Source organism: Panulirus ornatus, chromosome 55 (genome assembly GCF_036320965.1).
Source record: "Panulirus ornatus isolate Po-2019 chromosome 55, ASM3632096v1, whole genome shotgun sequence".
In the NCBI taxonomy this organism is placed as follows: Eukaryota; Metazoa; Arthropoda; class Malacostraca; order Decapoda; family Palinuridae; genus Panulirus; species Panulirus ornatus.
Window position 1 is genome coordinate 26,081,519 of NC_092278.1, and position 16,857 is coordinate 26,098,375.

Here is a 16,857-nt window from a genome sequence, read left to right on the forward strand (position 1 = left end):
TATACCCATGCACACAATTCACACTGTTATTCATTCCCATTGCCACCTCGCCACACATGGAATACCATCCCCCTCCCCCCTCATGTGCGCGAGGTAGCGCTAGGAAAAGACAACAAAGGCCCCATTCATTCACACTCAGTCTCTAGCTGTCATGCAATAATGCCCGAAACCACAGCTCCCTTTCCACATCCAGGCCCCACAGAACTTTCCATGGTTTACCCCAGACACTTCACATGCCCTGGTTCAATCCATTAACAGCATGTCGACCCTGGTATACCACATCGTTCCAATTCACTCTATTCCTTGCACGCCTTTCACCTTCCTGCATTCTCCCACATTTGCGAGGTAGCGTGAGGAAACAGATGAAAGAATGTATATGTATGTGTGTGTATATATATGTATATGTTGAGATGTATAGGTATGTATATTTGTGTGTGTGGACATGTATGTATATACAGGTGTATGTGGGTGGGTTAGGCCATTCTTTCATCTGTTTCCTCACGCTACCTCACAAATGTGGGAGACAGCGACAAAGCAAAATGAATAAAAAATAAAATAAATAATGTAGTATTATTCGCTACCTCGCAAACGCGGGAGACAGCGACAAAGAAAAAAAAAATTATTTGTCCAGTCCGTTAAATCCAAAATCCATTATATTGGGATACATTAAATCGAAAGTGATTGGTTCTCAGTGAATGTAGGTTTGTGGCAGGGGTGTGTGATGTCTCCATGGTTGTTTAATTTGTTTATGGATGGGGTTGTTAGGGAGGTGAATGCAAGAGTGTATGTGGGTGGGTTAGGCCATTCTTTCATCTGTTTCCTCACGCTACCTCGCAAATGTGGGAGACAGCGACAAAGCAAAATGAATAAAAAATAAAATAAATAATGTAGTATTATTCGCTACCTCGCAAACGTGGGAGACAGCGACAAAGAAAAAAAAAATTATTTGTCCAGTCCGTTAAATCCAAAATCCATTATATTGGGATACATTAAATCGAAAGTGATTGGTTCTCAGTAAATGTAGGTTTGCGGCAGGGGTGTGTGATGTCTCCATGGTTGTTTAATTTGTTTATGGATGGGGTTGTTAGGGAGGTGAATGCAAGAGTTTTGGAAAGAGGGGCAAGTATGAAGTCTGTTGGGGATGAGAGAGCTTCGGAAGTGAGTCAGTTGTTGTTCGCTGATGATACAGCGCTGGTGGCTGATTCATGTAAGAAACTGCAGAAGCTGGTGACTGAGTTTGGTAAAGTGTGTGAAAGAAGAAAGTTAAGAGTAAATGTGAATAAGAGCAAGGTTATTAGGTACAGTAGGGTTGAGGGTCAAGTCAATTGGGAGGTGAGTTTGAATGGAGAAAAACTGGAGGAAGTGAAGTGTTTTAGATATCTGGGAGTGCATCTGGCAGCGGATGGAACCATGGAAGCGGAAGTGGATCATAGGGTGGGGGAGGGGGCGAAAATTCTGGGAGCCTTGAAGAATGTGTGGAAGTCGAGAACATTATCTCGGAAAGCAAAAATGGGTATGTTTGAAGGAATAGTGGTTCCAACAATGTTGTATGGTTGCGAGGTGTGGGCTATGGATAGAGTTGTGTGCAGGAGGATGGATGTGCTGGAAATGAGATGTTTGAGGACAATGTATGGTGTGAGGTGGTTTGATCGAGTAAGTAACGTAAGGGTAAGAGAGATGTGTGGAAATAAAAAGAGCGTGGTTGAGAGAGCAGAAGAGGGTGTTTTGAAATGGTTTGGGCACATGGAGAGAATGAGTGAGGAAAGATTGACCAAGAAGATATATGTGTCGGAGGTGGAGGGAACGAGGAGAAGAGGGAGACCAAATTGGAGGTGGAAAGATGGAGTGAAAAAGATTTTGTGTGATCGGGGCCTGAACATGCAGGAGGGTGAAAGGAGGGCAAGGAATAGAGTGAATTGGAGCGATGTGGTATACCGGGGTTGACGTGCTGTCAGTGGATTGAATCAAGGCATGTGAAGCGTCTGGGGTAAACCATGGAAAGCTGTAGGTATGTATATTTGCGTGTGTGGATGTATGTATATACATGTGTATGGGGGTGGGTTGGGCCATTTCTTTCGTCTGTTTCCTTGCGCTACCTCGCAGACGCGGGAGACAGCGACAAAGCAAAAAAAAAACCATTAAATCGAGGGTTTTCTGTATGTCAATTAAGGCCCGTCCCGGATGTGGACTTTCAAACGTGACTCAAGCCTTCAACATAAAAAAAAAAAGCAGTACTTCTAAAGTTTACTTGATATAGTAATAAATTCGCTGATGTGATCATTGAAAGGATAAGCCGATATGTAAAGCTGAGGTTGAAGGCAACATCACAGGATGTTGGAAGCAATAAGTGGAACGTTATCAGAAGTAATGAAATACTGGGATTCATGCGTTTCTTGAATAAGTTGTCATTTTTCTTGGTTATTTTTGTCTATATTTGTAAAGTTCATGAATTTGAATTTTTTTTACATGTCAATGTGTAATATTTTCAAAAATATTAACATTTGTAACATAATATATTGCATGATACTTATTTGTATACAAATCAAAACTGCATTAAAAAATAACTGAAGGGGTCAGAGTGAATTTATGGATATCTTTTTTCCCTATGATTATTTTATAAAATTAGATTTATTGGATAATGTCCATTATGGATTTCTTTGTCGTGAAACAAAACTTTTTGCCTAACATTACTGTAAATGTGAATGGTGCATTAGAATGGTGTTCAGGTACTGATTCTTAATTGTGAAAACTTTCCAAAATTTCTTAAAGTACAGACAGGATATTCTTCTTTACTTTCTACTTAATTTCTTGTGCACTGAGGATATTTTTTCATCCATTGACTGCATGACATAGTTATGTTATCTGTCACTGCTGTCTTCATTGTTTTTTAATATTCATATGTCCATATCTTCTTAATAGGTCACAGCCATGTATTTTCCTAGTGATGGCCGTCACTGAAAGCACTACAAATACATTTTATTTCATGTTTATATTTATCTTGCTATGAATTGCCCTATACTATTTATAAATGCACTGGATTTTGGGTTGGGCTTTATTTAGAATGAGCTTATGCTACTTCCAGTGCGAACTCGTAAAGTGTTTTAGTAAATTTATAATTTTTATAATAGCTTAAAGTGTTTATTTTATTGCTTATCAAATTGTCTTTACTGTAAATGTTATTACCTTTGATATAGAAGCTTCTTAGCAGACTTTGTTCATTTGTCATCTTTACTGTAAATGTTATTACCTTTAATATAGAAGCTTCATGGCAGCTTTGTTCATATAACGATTACTTTTTTAGCAAATGTCAGTTAATGTAGTTGTCTTTAACTCGAAATTTGTTGGAAAGGAATTCTTACGTGTTGCATAATTGATATTGTTGATTATTATTGAAACTGTTTTCCCTAAACACAATCTCCATCTTTACCTGTAGTATATGATTAGCTTACACCTGACAGACTCTTTTCTTACCTGGTTATATTCTTCATAAAGCTGGGCTCTGCAGGTTACTTCTCCTAAGGGATGTATATGGGCAGAAGATTAAAAGGCCACTTAACAAGTGACTGGACTAATATCTTTATAGCTGTAATTAACAGGATTTATAAGCTTCTTAATTGAAAAATTTTGTTTTTAAAATAAATTATCCAATATATTTTCCCCAGTACTGTAATGCATCATTTAAATGATTGGTGTTAAAGACATATTAATTCCGTCATTTGCTCTTGTGGCTCTCAAGTACATTTACTTTGTTCATTGTATTGTTAGCACTCTTCAGTTTTTAATGTACTGAGAGCAGCTGTCAGGTTAGGCCCATTGTGTCACTTTGGGTTAACCTTCTTAACTTCCTTCATTGTAATTACATACTTTCGGGCTCTCCCTCTTTGATGAGTCAGGTCAGTTAAGGTCGCCGTGTCCTCGATGACCTCATTTTTCTCTTCCCTCTGCAGGAAGAGGAGGAGGTATCGCGACTATACACTGGTTGCACCCTCGCTTAAACCACCTACCTACCACCTAAGAGCTCCTCCTGCATTCGTAAGTAGCGTTAGGAAGTACTCCCAGATCCCAGCTCTCAGCTTTCATGCCAAGAAACCAGATGCTTTTCTTACAGATTTATGTTTTTTGTCTTGTGTGAATATGAAGGTTATGGCTAGGGAGATTGTGTGATCTGACAGCTGCTTTTAGGATACTTATTTGGCAGAAAGGGATGGGTTAATGTTCAGTTAGTACTTAATTCCAAATACAAAATCATTGTTGTCTGTTTGTTGCAGAGAAGTGCCCAAGGAACCTCCCCAGAGAGGTGCAGCATCATGTGAGTGGAGAGGTGGCACTGACCCCCATCTCTCCTACCCCTACCCATTACGTACAAACGACCTCCATCCCTCTGAGCTGCACTCTTCCTACACTAGGTGGATTTCTCATCCAAATCAAATATTGAAAAGGCCTAAAGAATGATATGTGAACTCAAGGATCTAATTCCAATATGAAAGTGCATACTGTAGTCCCAGTCACAGCTCAATATTTTTGTTGCAATTATCCAGACTTTGCATTCCCAAGATGATGTATTACTTTTATTTTTTCTTGCTCTTAGATTTCGGTTCATAAGTAGATGTGGCTGTTTTCGTTGGTTTACAAATTAATGCAGATTATAAAGACAATAAAAAACATTGAAAAACATTGAAAGTGCTTAGAAAGGTTTGGGGTGGAATGTGAAACAGGCCAGTTTATTATTATTATTATTTCCTAGTTACTTAAGACACTTGTGTTGCCTTAGAGTGTGATGAGGTCATAGAAGTGCTTTTTTAAATTCATTTGTCTTAAAGGAGAAGTCAGACTTAACTTCAGTGGACAAATCTGAGCTTCCCTCAGGTTAGTGGGTGATGATGATGGTAAATTTATTTTCTATTAGGAAGTGAATGTAGTGATAAAGCAAATCGGTCAGCCCATTATTCATCTGCAAACCATGGGAGGTTGTAAGGAGGTATCATACTTAGGTTGGAGCTGGAAATGGCAAACGCCAAATGAAGGGTTGGGTAAGTATCTCTAAATCAGTTTCAATTTCATGTGAGAGACTGAGTCTGCTTTTAGTTTTTTTATTCTTTCATTTTAGAGTTTCTTATTTTGGTTGCTTGATGTTGAACCAAGTTACTGTGGTGGGTCTGTCTAACAAGGTCAAGTGTTCATTGCTTTAAATGCTTATCATGTGTAAAGTGGAAATGAATTAACAATAAATTTGCCTAGCATACTAAAGAACTATAAGTAAGGAGGGGGTTCTCTGTTTATATAAGTTTGACTTAGTTAAACGTGTCTGATTCTTGTAACTTACCTAAGCTTATGCAAAAGTATTATGCCATGAATCATGGTCAATTTGATGTAAAGATTTTATGGTATAATTGATCTTTATAGCCAGTCAAACAGCAGGCCACCACACTCTTATTGTGGGTTCATTTATGAAGGGTTGTAATATGTAAGTTAAAGTGAATCCATTAAATCAGTAATGTGCAAATAGTATTTTATAGGGATGATTTGTTTAAAAAGATTTGGTGGAATAGTTGGATTGGGAATGTAAAGAAAGTCAATTCATATTGTGCCAATAGTTTTGATTATCAGAGAGGGAAGTCTACATGAGAGATGTCTGCGCTATTCTCTGCAAGTGTTCACTGCCATTATTTTCCTAATTGTAAGTTTGCTCAGCTAATGTAGCAGACAATTTCAGGATACTTTCAGGGGCTTCTTTGGAAATGTTTACTTGTATCCCTGTCATTACATTTTTATATGAAATGGATGGTTATTGATGTTAGCCCAAATATCTGTATTTTTGTTTACTCTCCTTGGGAAATTTTCATTAGTTTTTAGAATGTATCTGAGCATGGTTATAATTAGGAATATACTATTTTTTTATTAACTTAAGTAAACAGTATTCCTAAAGTGATACAAAGTCAAACTTTCTTCAAAGGTTACTCCATGTATTGGTAAGATAATTTAATTTAGGGATTATTGCTACTAAAAGCTTGAAATGGTTGAAGATCTTGAAGACACATCAGAGGGTGTGGTTGTATTCTGCCACATGGTACCGGCATGGAGGGTGGGGGGGGTTCAGCTGTGTTTAGTTAACAGAGGAAAATTATGGTAGCCATGAAACTGCTAATTGTGTCCAGTCTTTTGACACAAATTTAGAATGAAAACAGTATTGTTGGTACTGTTGTAAAACAAGTACCTGTTTTCGTTTGTGAGCCGGTGCCAGTATTTTCCTTTTAAGGTTTATACAAAGCTGTCCTGTGTCTTTGAAAGAGGATGAGGTCTTTGCTTTTTTTTAACATTGAAATGTTTTCCCTTTTACAGCTTAATGTCCCTTAGTTAGAACTGGAAAGCAAAGGTCATGGAACCACTAAATCTAAAGGTTTGATGAATTTGTTAGCACTAATGATTAGCTTCATATTATCTTAAATTATTTTTAAAAAGTGGCTGTATTTGTCCAGAACTGATTGTATACCAGTACTTTACATTTATCTGGCTTTTTAGCACCCCAAAATGGTTCTAGTAGTGTGCCTTCAATTGGTGATTTTAAGAATAAAAACATATTTCTAATGTTAAATTGTCTAAGAGTATGGATTTACTTTAATAAAAGTAATAGATTATGATAGATGATATTGCATTTTCTTTTGACTTGAGCATTTTGATTTGTTACACAATAATAGCCAAATCAGATTGTTGATACTGACATTTACACAAAGTAATTTGTGTTGAATCATGTACCGTATATTCACATATATTTTAAGTATTATCCTTGGGGATTGGAAAGAATACTTCCCACTCAGAGTGCAGGAGCAGTGGGATAGAAAACCTCCCCTTGTGATTTAACTTCTGAAAGTTGAACTGGAGGGAGCCAAGCTTGGATTACTCATTAGCCTCAAAGGCTCAGGCTGGGTGTCTGATGTGCTTGGATGTAACCAAGATGAGAAGAAAGGGGAGATAGGCTGCATATTGAGGAAAGGAACCTGAATTTTCTGGATCTGAGTGAAACAAAGCTTAAGGGTAAGGGCACAGTATGGTTTGAGAATGTCTTGGGGGTAAAGTCTGGAGTTTGTGTGAGGGTGAGAGCTAAGGAATGGGTAAAACTACTGCTGAAGGAGGCGTGGTAGGAATGTGTGAGTGTAAATATGATTGTCTGTATTAAAAAGGAAACTTATCATTGCTTTTTCCCTGATGGAGTTTGGCAACGCCTTCCCCTTTATTTCATGTGTGGCAGGATGGTTACAGGAATGGATGAAGGCAGCAAGTATGAATATGTACATGTGTATATATGTATGAATACACTGAAATGTATATTGTGCGTGTATGGGCGTTTATGTATATACATGTGTACGTGGGTGGGATAGGCCATTCCTCGTCTGTTTCCTTGCGTTACCTCGGTGATGCACAAGATGGCGATTAAGTATAATATAAATAAATAATTTATAAAATTCCTCCACCCCTTTTCCATGAAGTTCATTCGAAAGAAGGTTGTGTAAATAGCTCTTCATAAATGCACCTCCTTCACATACATTGCATTACATCCTTTAATTCCACAACTTTCCCACTATTCCATCCCTTTTCTCGCTATTGTTTCTTACCATTCCATCCTTTAATTCCACTATCGTTTCCTACCAACCATCTTTTAATCAATCCCCCTATCGTTTCCCACCATCTTGTCCTTTAATACCACTACTGTTTCGCACCATTCCATCATTTAATCCCAGTATTGTCTCCCACTATTCCTTTCTTTAATCTTACTATTATTTCCCACCATACCATCCTTTAATCCCACTGTTTCCCACCATTCCATCCTTTAATCCCACTATTGTTTACCACCATTCCATCCATTACTCCCACAATTCCATCCTTTAATCCTACTATTGTTTCCCACCATTCCATCCTTTAATCCCACTATTGTTTCCCACCATTCCATCCTTTGATCCCACTATTCCATACTTTAATTCCACTATTATTTCCCACCATTCCATCCTCTAATCCCACAACTGTTTCCCACCACTCCTTCCTTGAATCCCATGATTGTTTTCGACCATTTTATACTTTAATCCCATGATTGTTTCCCACTATTTCTATACTTAATCCCACTGTTGTTTCCCAATATTCTATACTTTAATCCCACTATTTCTCACCATTCCATCCTTTAACCCCTTCAAGGTGGGCTTTTTTTTTAATGTAGAAAAACTGGAGGAAGTGAAGTATTTTAGATATCTGGGAGTGGATTTAGCAGCGAATGGAACCATGGAATCGGAAGTGAATCATAGGGTGGGGGAGGGGGTGAAAGTTCTGGGAGCGTTGAAGAAAGTGTGGTAGTCGAGAACATTATCTTGGAAAGCAAAACTGGGTATGTTTGAAGGAAGAGTGGTTCCAACAATGATATATGGTTGTGAGGCGTGGGCTATAGATAGAGTTGTGCGGAGGAGGGTGGATGTGCTGGAAAAGAGATGTTTGAGGACAATATGTGGTGTGAGGGTTTGATCGAATAAGTAATGAAAGGGTAAGAGAGATGTGTAGTGGTAAAAAGAGTGTGGTTGAGAGAGCAGAAAAGGGTGTTTTGAAATGTTGTGGTCACATGGAGATAATGAATGAGGAAAGATGGACCAAGAGGATATATGTGTCAGACGTGGAGGGAACGAGAAGTGGGAGACCAAATTGGAGGTGGAAAGATGGAGTGAAAAAGATTTTGAGTGATCTGGGCCTGAACATGCAGGAGGGTGAAAGGCATACAAGGAATAGAGTGAATTGGAACGATGTGGTATACCGGGGTCGACATGCTGTCAATAGATTGAACCAGGGCATATGAATCGTCTGGAATAAACCATGGAAAGTTCTGTGGGGCCTGGATGTGGAAAGGGAGCTATGGTTTCTATGCATTATACATGACAGCTAGAGACTGAGTGTGAACGAATGTGGCCTTTGTTGTCTTTACCTAGTGCTATCTCGTGCACATGCGGGGGAAGGGGGTTGGTATTTCATTATGTGGCGAGGTGGCGATGGGAATAGATAAAGGCAGACAGTATGAATTATGTACATGTGTATATATGTATATGTCTGTGTGTGTATATATATGTGTACATTGAGATGTATAGGTATGTATACTTGCGTGGGTGGTGTGTGTATATATGTATATGTCTGTGTGTGTGTATATATATGTGTACATTGAGATGTATAGGTATGTATACTTGCATGGGTGGACGTGTATGTATATACATGTGTATGTGGGTGGGTTGGGCCATTTCTTTCGTCTGTTTCCTTGCGCTACCTCGCTAACGCGGGAGACAGTGACAAAGCAAAATAAATATTTTTTTTTTTTTAACTTTCTAAAATGGGAAACAGAAGGAGTCATGCGGGGAGTGCTCATCCTCCTCGAAGGCTCAGATTGGGGTGCCTAAATGTGTGTGGATGTAACCAAGATGTGAAAAAAGGAGAGATAGGTAGTATGTTTGAGGAAAGGAACCTGGATGTTTTGGCTTTGAGTGAAACGAAGCTCAAGGGTAAAGGGGAAGAGTGGTTTGGGAATGTCTTGGGAGTAAAGTCAGGGGTTAGTGAGAGGACAAGAGCAAGGGAAGGAGTAGCAGTACTCCTGAAACAGGAGTTGTGGGAGTATGTGATAGAATGTAAGAAAGTAAATTCTCGATTAATATGGGTAAAACTGAAAGTTGATGGAGAGAGATGGGTGATTATTGGTGCATATGCACCTGGGCATGAGAAGAAAGATCATGAGAGGCAAGTGTTTTGGGAGCAGCTGAATGAGTGTGTTAGTGGTTTTGATGCACGAGACCGGGTTATAGTGATGGGTGATTTGAATGCAAAGGTGAGTAATGTGGCAGTTGAGGGAATAATTGGTATACATGGGGTGTTCAGTGTTGTAAATGGAAATGGTGAAGAGCTTGTAGATTTATGTGCTGAAAAAGGACTGATGATTGGGAATACCTGGTTTAAAAAGCGAGATATACATAAGTATACTTATGTAAGTAGGAGAGATGGCCAGAGAGCGTTATTGGATTACGTGTTAATTGACAGGCGCGCGAAAGAGAGACTTTTGGATGTTAATGTGCTGAGAGGTGCAACTGGAGGGATGTCTGATCATTATCTTGTGGAGGCTAAGGTGAAGATTTGTATGGGTTTTCAGAAAAGAAGAGTGAATGTTGGGGTGAAGAGGGTGGTGAGAGTAAGTGAGCTTGGGAAGGAGACTTGTGTGAGGAAGTACCAGGAGAGACTGAGTACAGAATGGAAAAAGGTGAGAACAATGGAAGTAAGGGGAGTGGGGGAGGAATGGGATGTATTTAGGGAATCAGTGATGGATTGCGCAAAAGATGCTTGTGGCATGAGAAGAGTGGGAGGTGGGTTGATTAGAAAGGGTAGTGAGTGGTGGGATGAAGAAGTAAGAGTATTAGTGAAAGAGAAGAGAGAGGCATTTGGACGATTTCTGCAGGGAAAAAATGCAACTGAGTGGGAGATGTATAAAAGAAAGAGACAGGAGGTCAAGAGAAAGGTGCAAGAGGTGAAAAAAAGGGCAAATGAGAGTTGGGGTGAGAGAGTATCATTAAATTTTAGGGAGAATAAAAAGATATTCTGGAAGGAGGTAAATAAAGTGCGTAAGACAAGGGAGCAAATGGGAACTTCAGTGAAGGGCGCAAATGGGGAGGTGATAACAAGTAGTGGTGATGTGAGAAGGAGATGGAGTGAGTATTTTGAAGGTTTGTTGAATGTGTTTGATGATAGAGTGGCAGATATAGGGTGTTTTGGTCGAGGTGGTGTGCAAAGTGAGAGGGTTAGGGAAAATGATTTGGTAAACAGAGAAGAGGTAGTAAGAGCTTTGCGGAAGATGAAAGCCGGCAAGGCAGCAGGTTTGGATGGAATTGCAGTGGAATTTATTAAAAAAGGGGGTGACTGTATTGTTGACTGGTTGGTAAGGTTATTTAATGTATGTATGACTCATGGTGAGGTGCCTGAGGATTGGCGGAATGCATGCATAGTGCCATTGTACAAAGGCAAAGGGGATAAGAGTGAGTGCTCAAATTACAGAGGTATAAGTTTGTTGAGTATTCCTGGTAAATTATATGGGAGGGTATTGATTGAGAGGGTGAAGGCATGTACAGAGCATCAGATTGGGGAAGAGCAGTGTGGTTTCAGAAGTGGTAGAGGATGTGTGGATCAGGTGTTTGCTTTGAAGAATGTATGTGAGAAATACTTAGAAAAGCAAATGGATTTGTATGTAGCATTTATGGATCTGGAGAAGGCATATGATAGAGTTGATAGAGATGCTCTGTGGAAGGTATTAAGAATATATGGTGTGGGAGGCAAGTTGTTAGAAGCAGTGAAAAGTTTTTATCGAGGATGTAAGGCATGTGTACGTGTAGGAAGAGAGGAAAGTGATTGGTTCTCAGTGAATGTAGGTTTGCGGCAGGGGTGTGTGATGTCTCTATGGTTGTTTAATTTGTTTATGGATGGGGTTGTTAGGGAGGTGAATGCAAGAGTTTTGGAAAGAGGGGCAAGTATGAAGTCTGTTGGGGATGAGAGAGCTTGGGAAGTGAGTCAGTTTTTGTTTGCTGATGATACAGCGCTGGTGGCTGATTCATGTGAGAAACTGCAGAAGCTGGTGACTGAGTTTGGTAAAGTGTGTGAAAGAAGAAAGTTAAGAGTAAATGTGAATAAGAGCAAGGTTATTAGGTACAGTAGGGTTGAGGGTCAAGTCAATTGGGAGGTGAGTTTGAATGGAGAAAAACTGGAGGAAGTGAAGTGTTTGAGATATCTGGCAGTGGATGGAACCATGGAAGCGGAAGTGGATCATAGGGTGGGGGAGGGGGCAAAAATTCTGGGAGCCTTGAAGAATGTGTGGAAGTCGAGAACATTATCTCGGAAAGCAAAAATGGGTATGTTTGAAGGAATAGTGGTTCCAACAATGTTGTATGGTTGCGAGGCGTGGGCTATGGATAGAGTTGTGCGCAGGAGGATGGATGTGCTGGAAATGAGATGTTTGAGGACAATGTGTGGTGTGAGGTGGTTTGATCGAGTGAGTAACGTAAGGGTAAGAGAGATGTGTGGAAATAAAAAGAGCGTGGTTGAGAGAGCAGAAGAGGGTGTTTTGAAATGGTTTGGGCACATGGAGAGAATGAGTGAGGAAAGATTGACCAAGAGGATATATGTGTCGGAGGTGGAGGGAACGAGGAGAAGAGGGAGACCAAATTGGAGGTGGAAAGATGGAGTGAAAAAGATTTTGTGTGATCGGGGCCTGAACATGCAGGAGGGTGAAAGGAGGGCAAGGAATAGAGTGAATTGGAGCGATGTGGTATACCGGGGTTGACGTGCTGTCAGTGGATTGAATCAAGGCATGTGAAGCGTCTGGGGTAAACCATGGAAAGCTGTGGAGGTATGTATATTTGCGTGTGTGGATGTATGTATATACATGTGTATGGGGGTGGGTTGGGCCATTTCTTTCGTCTGTTTCCTAGCGCTACCTCGCAAACGCGGGAGACCGGCAAAAAAAAAAAAAAAAAAAATGTATAATATATATATATATTCTTCAAGGCCCCCAGGATTTTCGCCCCCTCCCCCACCCTATGATCCACTTCCGCTTCCATGGTTCCATCCGCTGCCAGATCCACTCCCAGATATCTAAAACACTTCACTTCCTCCAGTTTTTCTCCATTCAAACTCACCTCCCAATTGACTTGACCCTCAACCCTACTGTACCTAATAACCTTGCTCTTATTCACATTTACTCTTAACTTTCTTCTTCCACACACTTTTCCAAACTCAGTCACCAGCTTCTGCAGTTTCTCACATGAATCAGCCACCAGCGCTGTATCATCAGCGTACAACAACTGACTCACTTCCCAAGCTCTCTCATCCCCAACAGACTTCATACTTGCCCCTCTTTCCAAAACTCTTGCATTTACCTCCCTAACAACCCCATCCATAAACAAATTAAACAACCATGGAGACATCACACACCCCTGCCGCAAACCTACATTCACTGAGAACCAATCACTTGAAGAATGTGTGGAAGTCGAGAACATTATCTCGGAAAGCAAAAATGGGTATGTTTGAAGGAATAGTGGTTCCAACAATGTTGTATGGTTGCGAGGCGTGGGCGATGGATAGAGTTGTGCGCAGGAGGATGGATGTGCTGGAAATGAGATGTTTGAGGACAATGTGTGGTGTGAGGTGGTTTGATCGAGTGAGTAACGTAAGGGTAAGAGAGATGCGTGGAAATAAAAAGAGCGTGGTTGAGAGAGCAGAAGAGGGTGTTTTGAAGTGGTTTGGGCACATGGAGAGGATGAGTGAGGAAAGATTGACCAAGAGGATATATGTGTCGGAGGTGGAGGGAACAAGGAGAAGAGGGAGACCAAATTGGAGGTGGAAAGATGGAGTGAAAAAGATTTTGTGTGATCAGGGCCTGAACATGCAGGAGGGTGAAAGGAGGGCAAGGAATAGAGTGAATTGGAGCGATGTGGTATACCGGGGTTGACGTGCTGTCAGTGGATTGAAGCAGGGCATGTGAAGCGTCTGGGGTAAACCATGGAAAGCTGTGTAGGTATGTATATTTGCGTGTGTGGACGTATGTATATACATGTGTATGGGGGGGGTTGGGCCATTTCTTTCGTCTGTTTCCTTGCGCTACCTCGCAAACGCGGGAGACAGCGACAAAGTATAATAAAATAATATAAATATTTTTTTTTTTTTTTATACTTTGTCGCTGTCTCCCGCGTTTGCGAGGTAGCGCAAGGAAACAGACGAAAGAAATGGCCCAACCCCCCCCCCATACACATGTACATACACACGTCCACACACGCAAATATACATACCTACACAGCTTTCCATGGTTTACCCCAGACGCTTCACATGCCTTGCTTCAATCCACTGACAGCACGTCAACCCCTGTATACCACATGACTCCAATTCACTCTATTTCTTGCCCTTCTTTCACCCTCCTGCATGTTCAGGCCCCGATCACACAAAATCTTTTTCACTCCATCTTTCCACCTCCAATTTGGTCTCCCTCTTCTCCTCGTTCCCTCCACCTCCGACACATATATCCTCTTGGTCAATCTCTCCTCACTCATTCTCTCCATGTGCCCAAACCATTTCAAAACACCCTCTTCTGCTCTCTCAACCACGCTCTTTTTATTTCCACACATCTCTCTTACCCTTACGTTACTTACTCGATCAAACCACCTCACACCACACATTGTCCTCAAACATCTCATTTCCAGCACATCCATCCTCCTGCGCACATCTCTATCCATAGCCCACGCCTCGCAACCATACAACATTGTTGGAACCACTATTCCCTCAAACATACCCATTTTTGCTTTCCGAGATAATGTTCTCGACTTCCACACATTTTTCAAGGCTCCCAAAATTTTCGCCCCCTCCCCCACCCTATGATCCACTTCCGCTTCCATGGTTCCATCCGCTGACAGATCCACTCCCAGATATCTAAAACACTTCACTTCCTCCAGTTTTTCTCCATTCAAACTCACCTCCCAATTGACTTGACCCTCACCCCTACTGTACCTAATAACCTTGCTCTTATTCACATTTACTCTCAACTTTCTTCTTCCACACACTTTACCAAACTCAGTCACCAGCTTCTGCAGTTTCTCACATGAATCAGCCACCAGCGCTGTATCATCAGCGAACAACAACTGACTCACTTCCCAAGCTCTCTCATCCCCAACAGACTTCATACTTGCCCCTCTTTCCAGGACTCTTGCATTTACCTCCCTTACAACCCCATCCATAAACAAATTAAACAACCATGGAGACATCACACACCCCTGCCGCAAACCTACATTCACTGAGAACCAATCACTTTCCTCTCTTCCTACACGTACACATGCCTTACATCCTCGATAAAAACTTTTCACTGCTTCTAACAACTTGCCTCCCACACCATATATTCTTAATACCTTCCACAGAGCATCTCTATCAACTCTATCATATGCCTTCTCCAGATCCATAAATGCTACATACAAATCCATTTGCTTTTCTAAGTATTTCTCACATACATTCTTCAAAGCAAACACCTGATCCACACATCCTCTACCATATATATATATGGAAACTTCAGTGAAGGGCGCAAATGGGGAGGTGATAACAAGTAGTGGTGATGTGAGAAGGAGATGGAGTGAGTATTTTGAAGGTTTGTTGAATGTGTTTGATGATAGAGTGGCAGATATAGGGTGTTTTGGTCGAGATGGTGTGCAAAGTGAGAGGGTTAGGGAAAATGATTTGGTAAACAGAGAAGAGGTAGTAAAAGCTTTGCAGAAGATGAAAGCAGGCAAGGCAACAGGTTTGGATGGTATTGCAGTGGAATTTATTAAAAAAGGGGGTGACTGTATTATTGACGGGTTGGTAAGGTTATTTAATGTATGTATGACTCATGGTGAGGTGCCTGAGGATTGGCGGAATGCGTGCATAGTGCCATTGTACAAAGGCAAAGTGGATAAGAGTGAGTGCTCAAATTACAGAGGTATAAGTTTGTTGAGTATTCCTGGTAAATTATATGGAAGGGTATTGATTGAGAGGGTGAAGGCATGTACAGAGCATCAGATTGGGGAAGAGCAGTGTGGTTTCAGAAGTGGTAGAGGATGTGTGGATCAGGTGTTTGCTTTGGAGAATGTATGTGAGAAATACTTAGAAAAGCAAATGGATTTGTATGTAGCATTTATGGATCTGGAGAAGGCATATGATAGAGTTGATAGAGATGCTCTGTGGAAGGTATTAAGAATATATGGTGTGGGAGGCAAGTTGTTAGAAGCAGTGAAAAGTTTTTATCGAGGATGTAAGGCATGTGTACATGTAGGAAGAGAGGAAAGTGATTGGTTCTCAGTGAATGTAGGTTTGCGGCAGGGGTGTGTGATGTCTCTATGGTTGTTTAATTTGTTTATGGATGGGGTTGTTAGGGAGGTAAATGGAAGAGTTTTGGAAAGAGGGGCAAGTATGAAGTCTGTTGGGGATGAGAGAGCTTGGGAAGTGAGTCAGTTGTTGTTCGCTGATGATACAGCGCTGGTGGCTGATTCATGTGAGAAACTGCAGAAGCTGGTGACTGAGTTTGGTAAAGTGTGTGAAAGAAGAAAGTTACGAGTAAATGTGAATAAGAGCAAGGTAAATAGGTACTGTAGGGTTGAGGGACAAGTCAATTGGGAGGTAAGTTTGAATGGAGAAAAACTGGAGGAAGTAAAGTGTTTTAGATGTCTGGGAGTGGATCTGGCAGCGGATGGAACTATGGAAGCGGAAGTGGATCATAGGGTGGGGGTGGGGGCGAAAATCCTGGGAGCCTTGAAGAATGTGTGGAAGTCGAGAACATTATCTCTGAAAGCAAAAATGGGTATGTTTGAAGGAATAGTGGTTCCAACAATGTTGTATGGTTGCGAGGCGTGGGCTATGGATAGAGTTGTGCGCAGGAGGATGGATGTGCTGGAAATGAGATGTTTGAGGACAATGTGTGGTGTGAGGTGGTTTGATCGAGTAAGTAACATAAGGGTAAGAGAGATGTGTGGAAATAAAAAGAGCGTGGTTGAGAGAGCAGAAGAGGGTGTTTTGAAATGGTTTGGGCACATGGAGAGAATGAGCGAGGAAAGATTGATCAAGAGGATATATGTGTCGGAGGTGGAGGGAACGAGGAGAAGTGGGAGACCAAATTGGAGGTGGAAAGATGGAGTGAAAAAGATATTGTGTGATCGGGGCCTGAACATGCAGGAGGGTGAAAGGCGGGCAAGGAATAGAGTGAATTGGATCGATGTGGTATACCGGGGTTGACGTGCTGTCAGTGGATTGAATCAGGGCATGTGAAGCGTCTGGGGTAAACCATGGAAAGCT

General features: G+C 41.0%; 1 protein-coding gene across 1 annotated transcript in view; it reads left to right on the plus strand.

The window, feature by feature from the left end:
* Nucleotides 1–6,645, plus strand: part of Lam (Lamin) — an 87,646-nt gene extending 81,001 nt beyond the window's left edge. The window contains exons 10-11 of the mRNA XM_071693278.1: nt 3,948–4,032; nt 4,269–6,645. Of these exons, the coding sequence (XP_071549379.1) occupies nt 3,948–3,995 (48 nt within the window). The 3' untranslated portion in view covers nt 3,996–4,032; nt 4,269–6,645. The remainder of the gene's footprint in view (nt 1–3,947; nt 4,033–4,268) is intronic.
* The last annotated feature ends 10,212 nt before the right edge of the window (nt 6,646–16,857 follow it).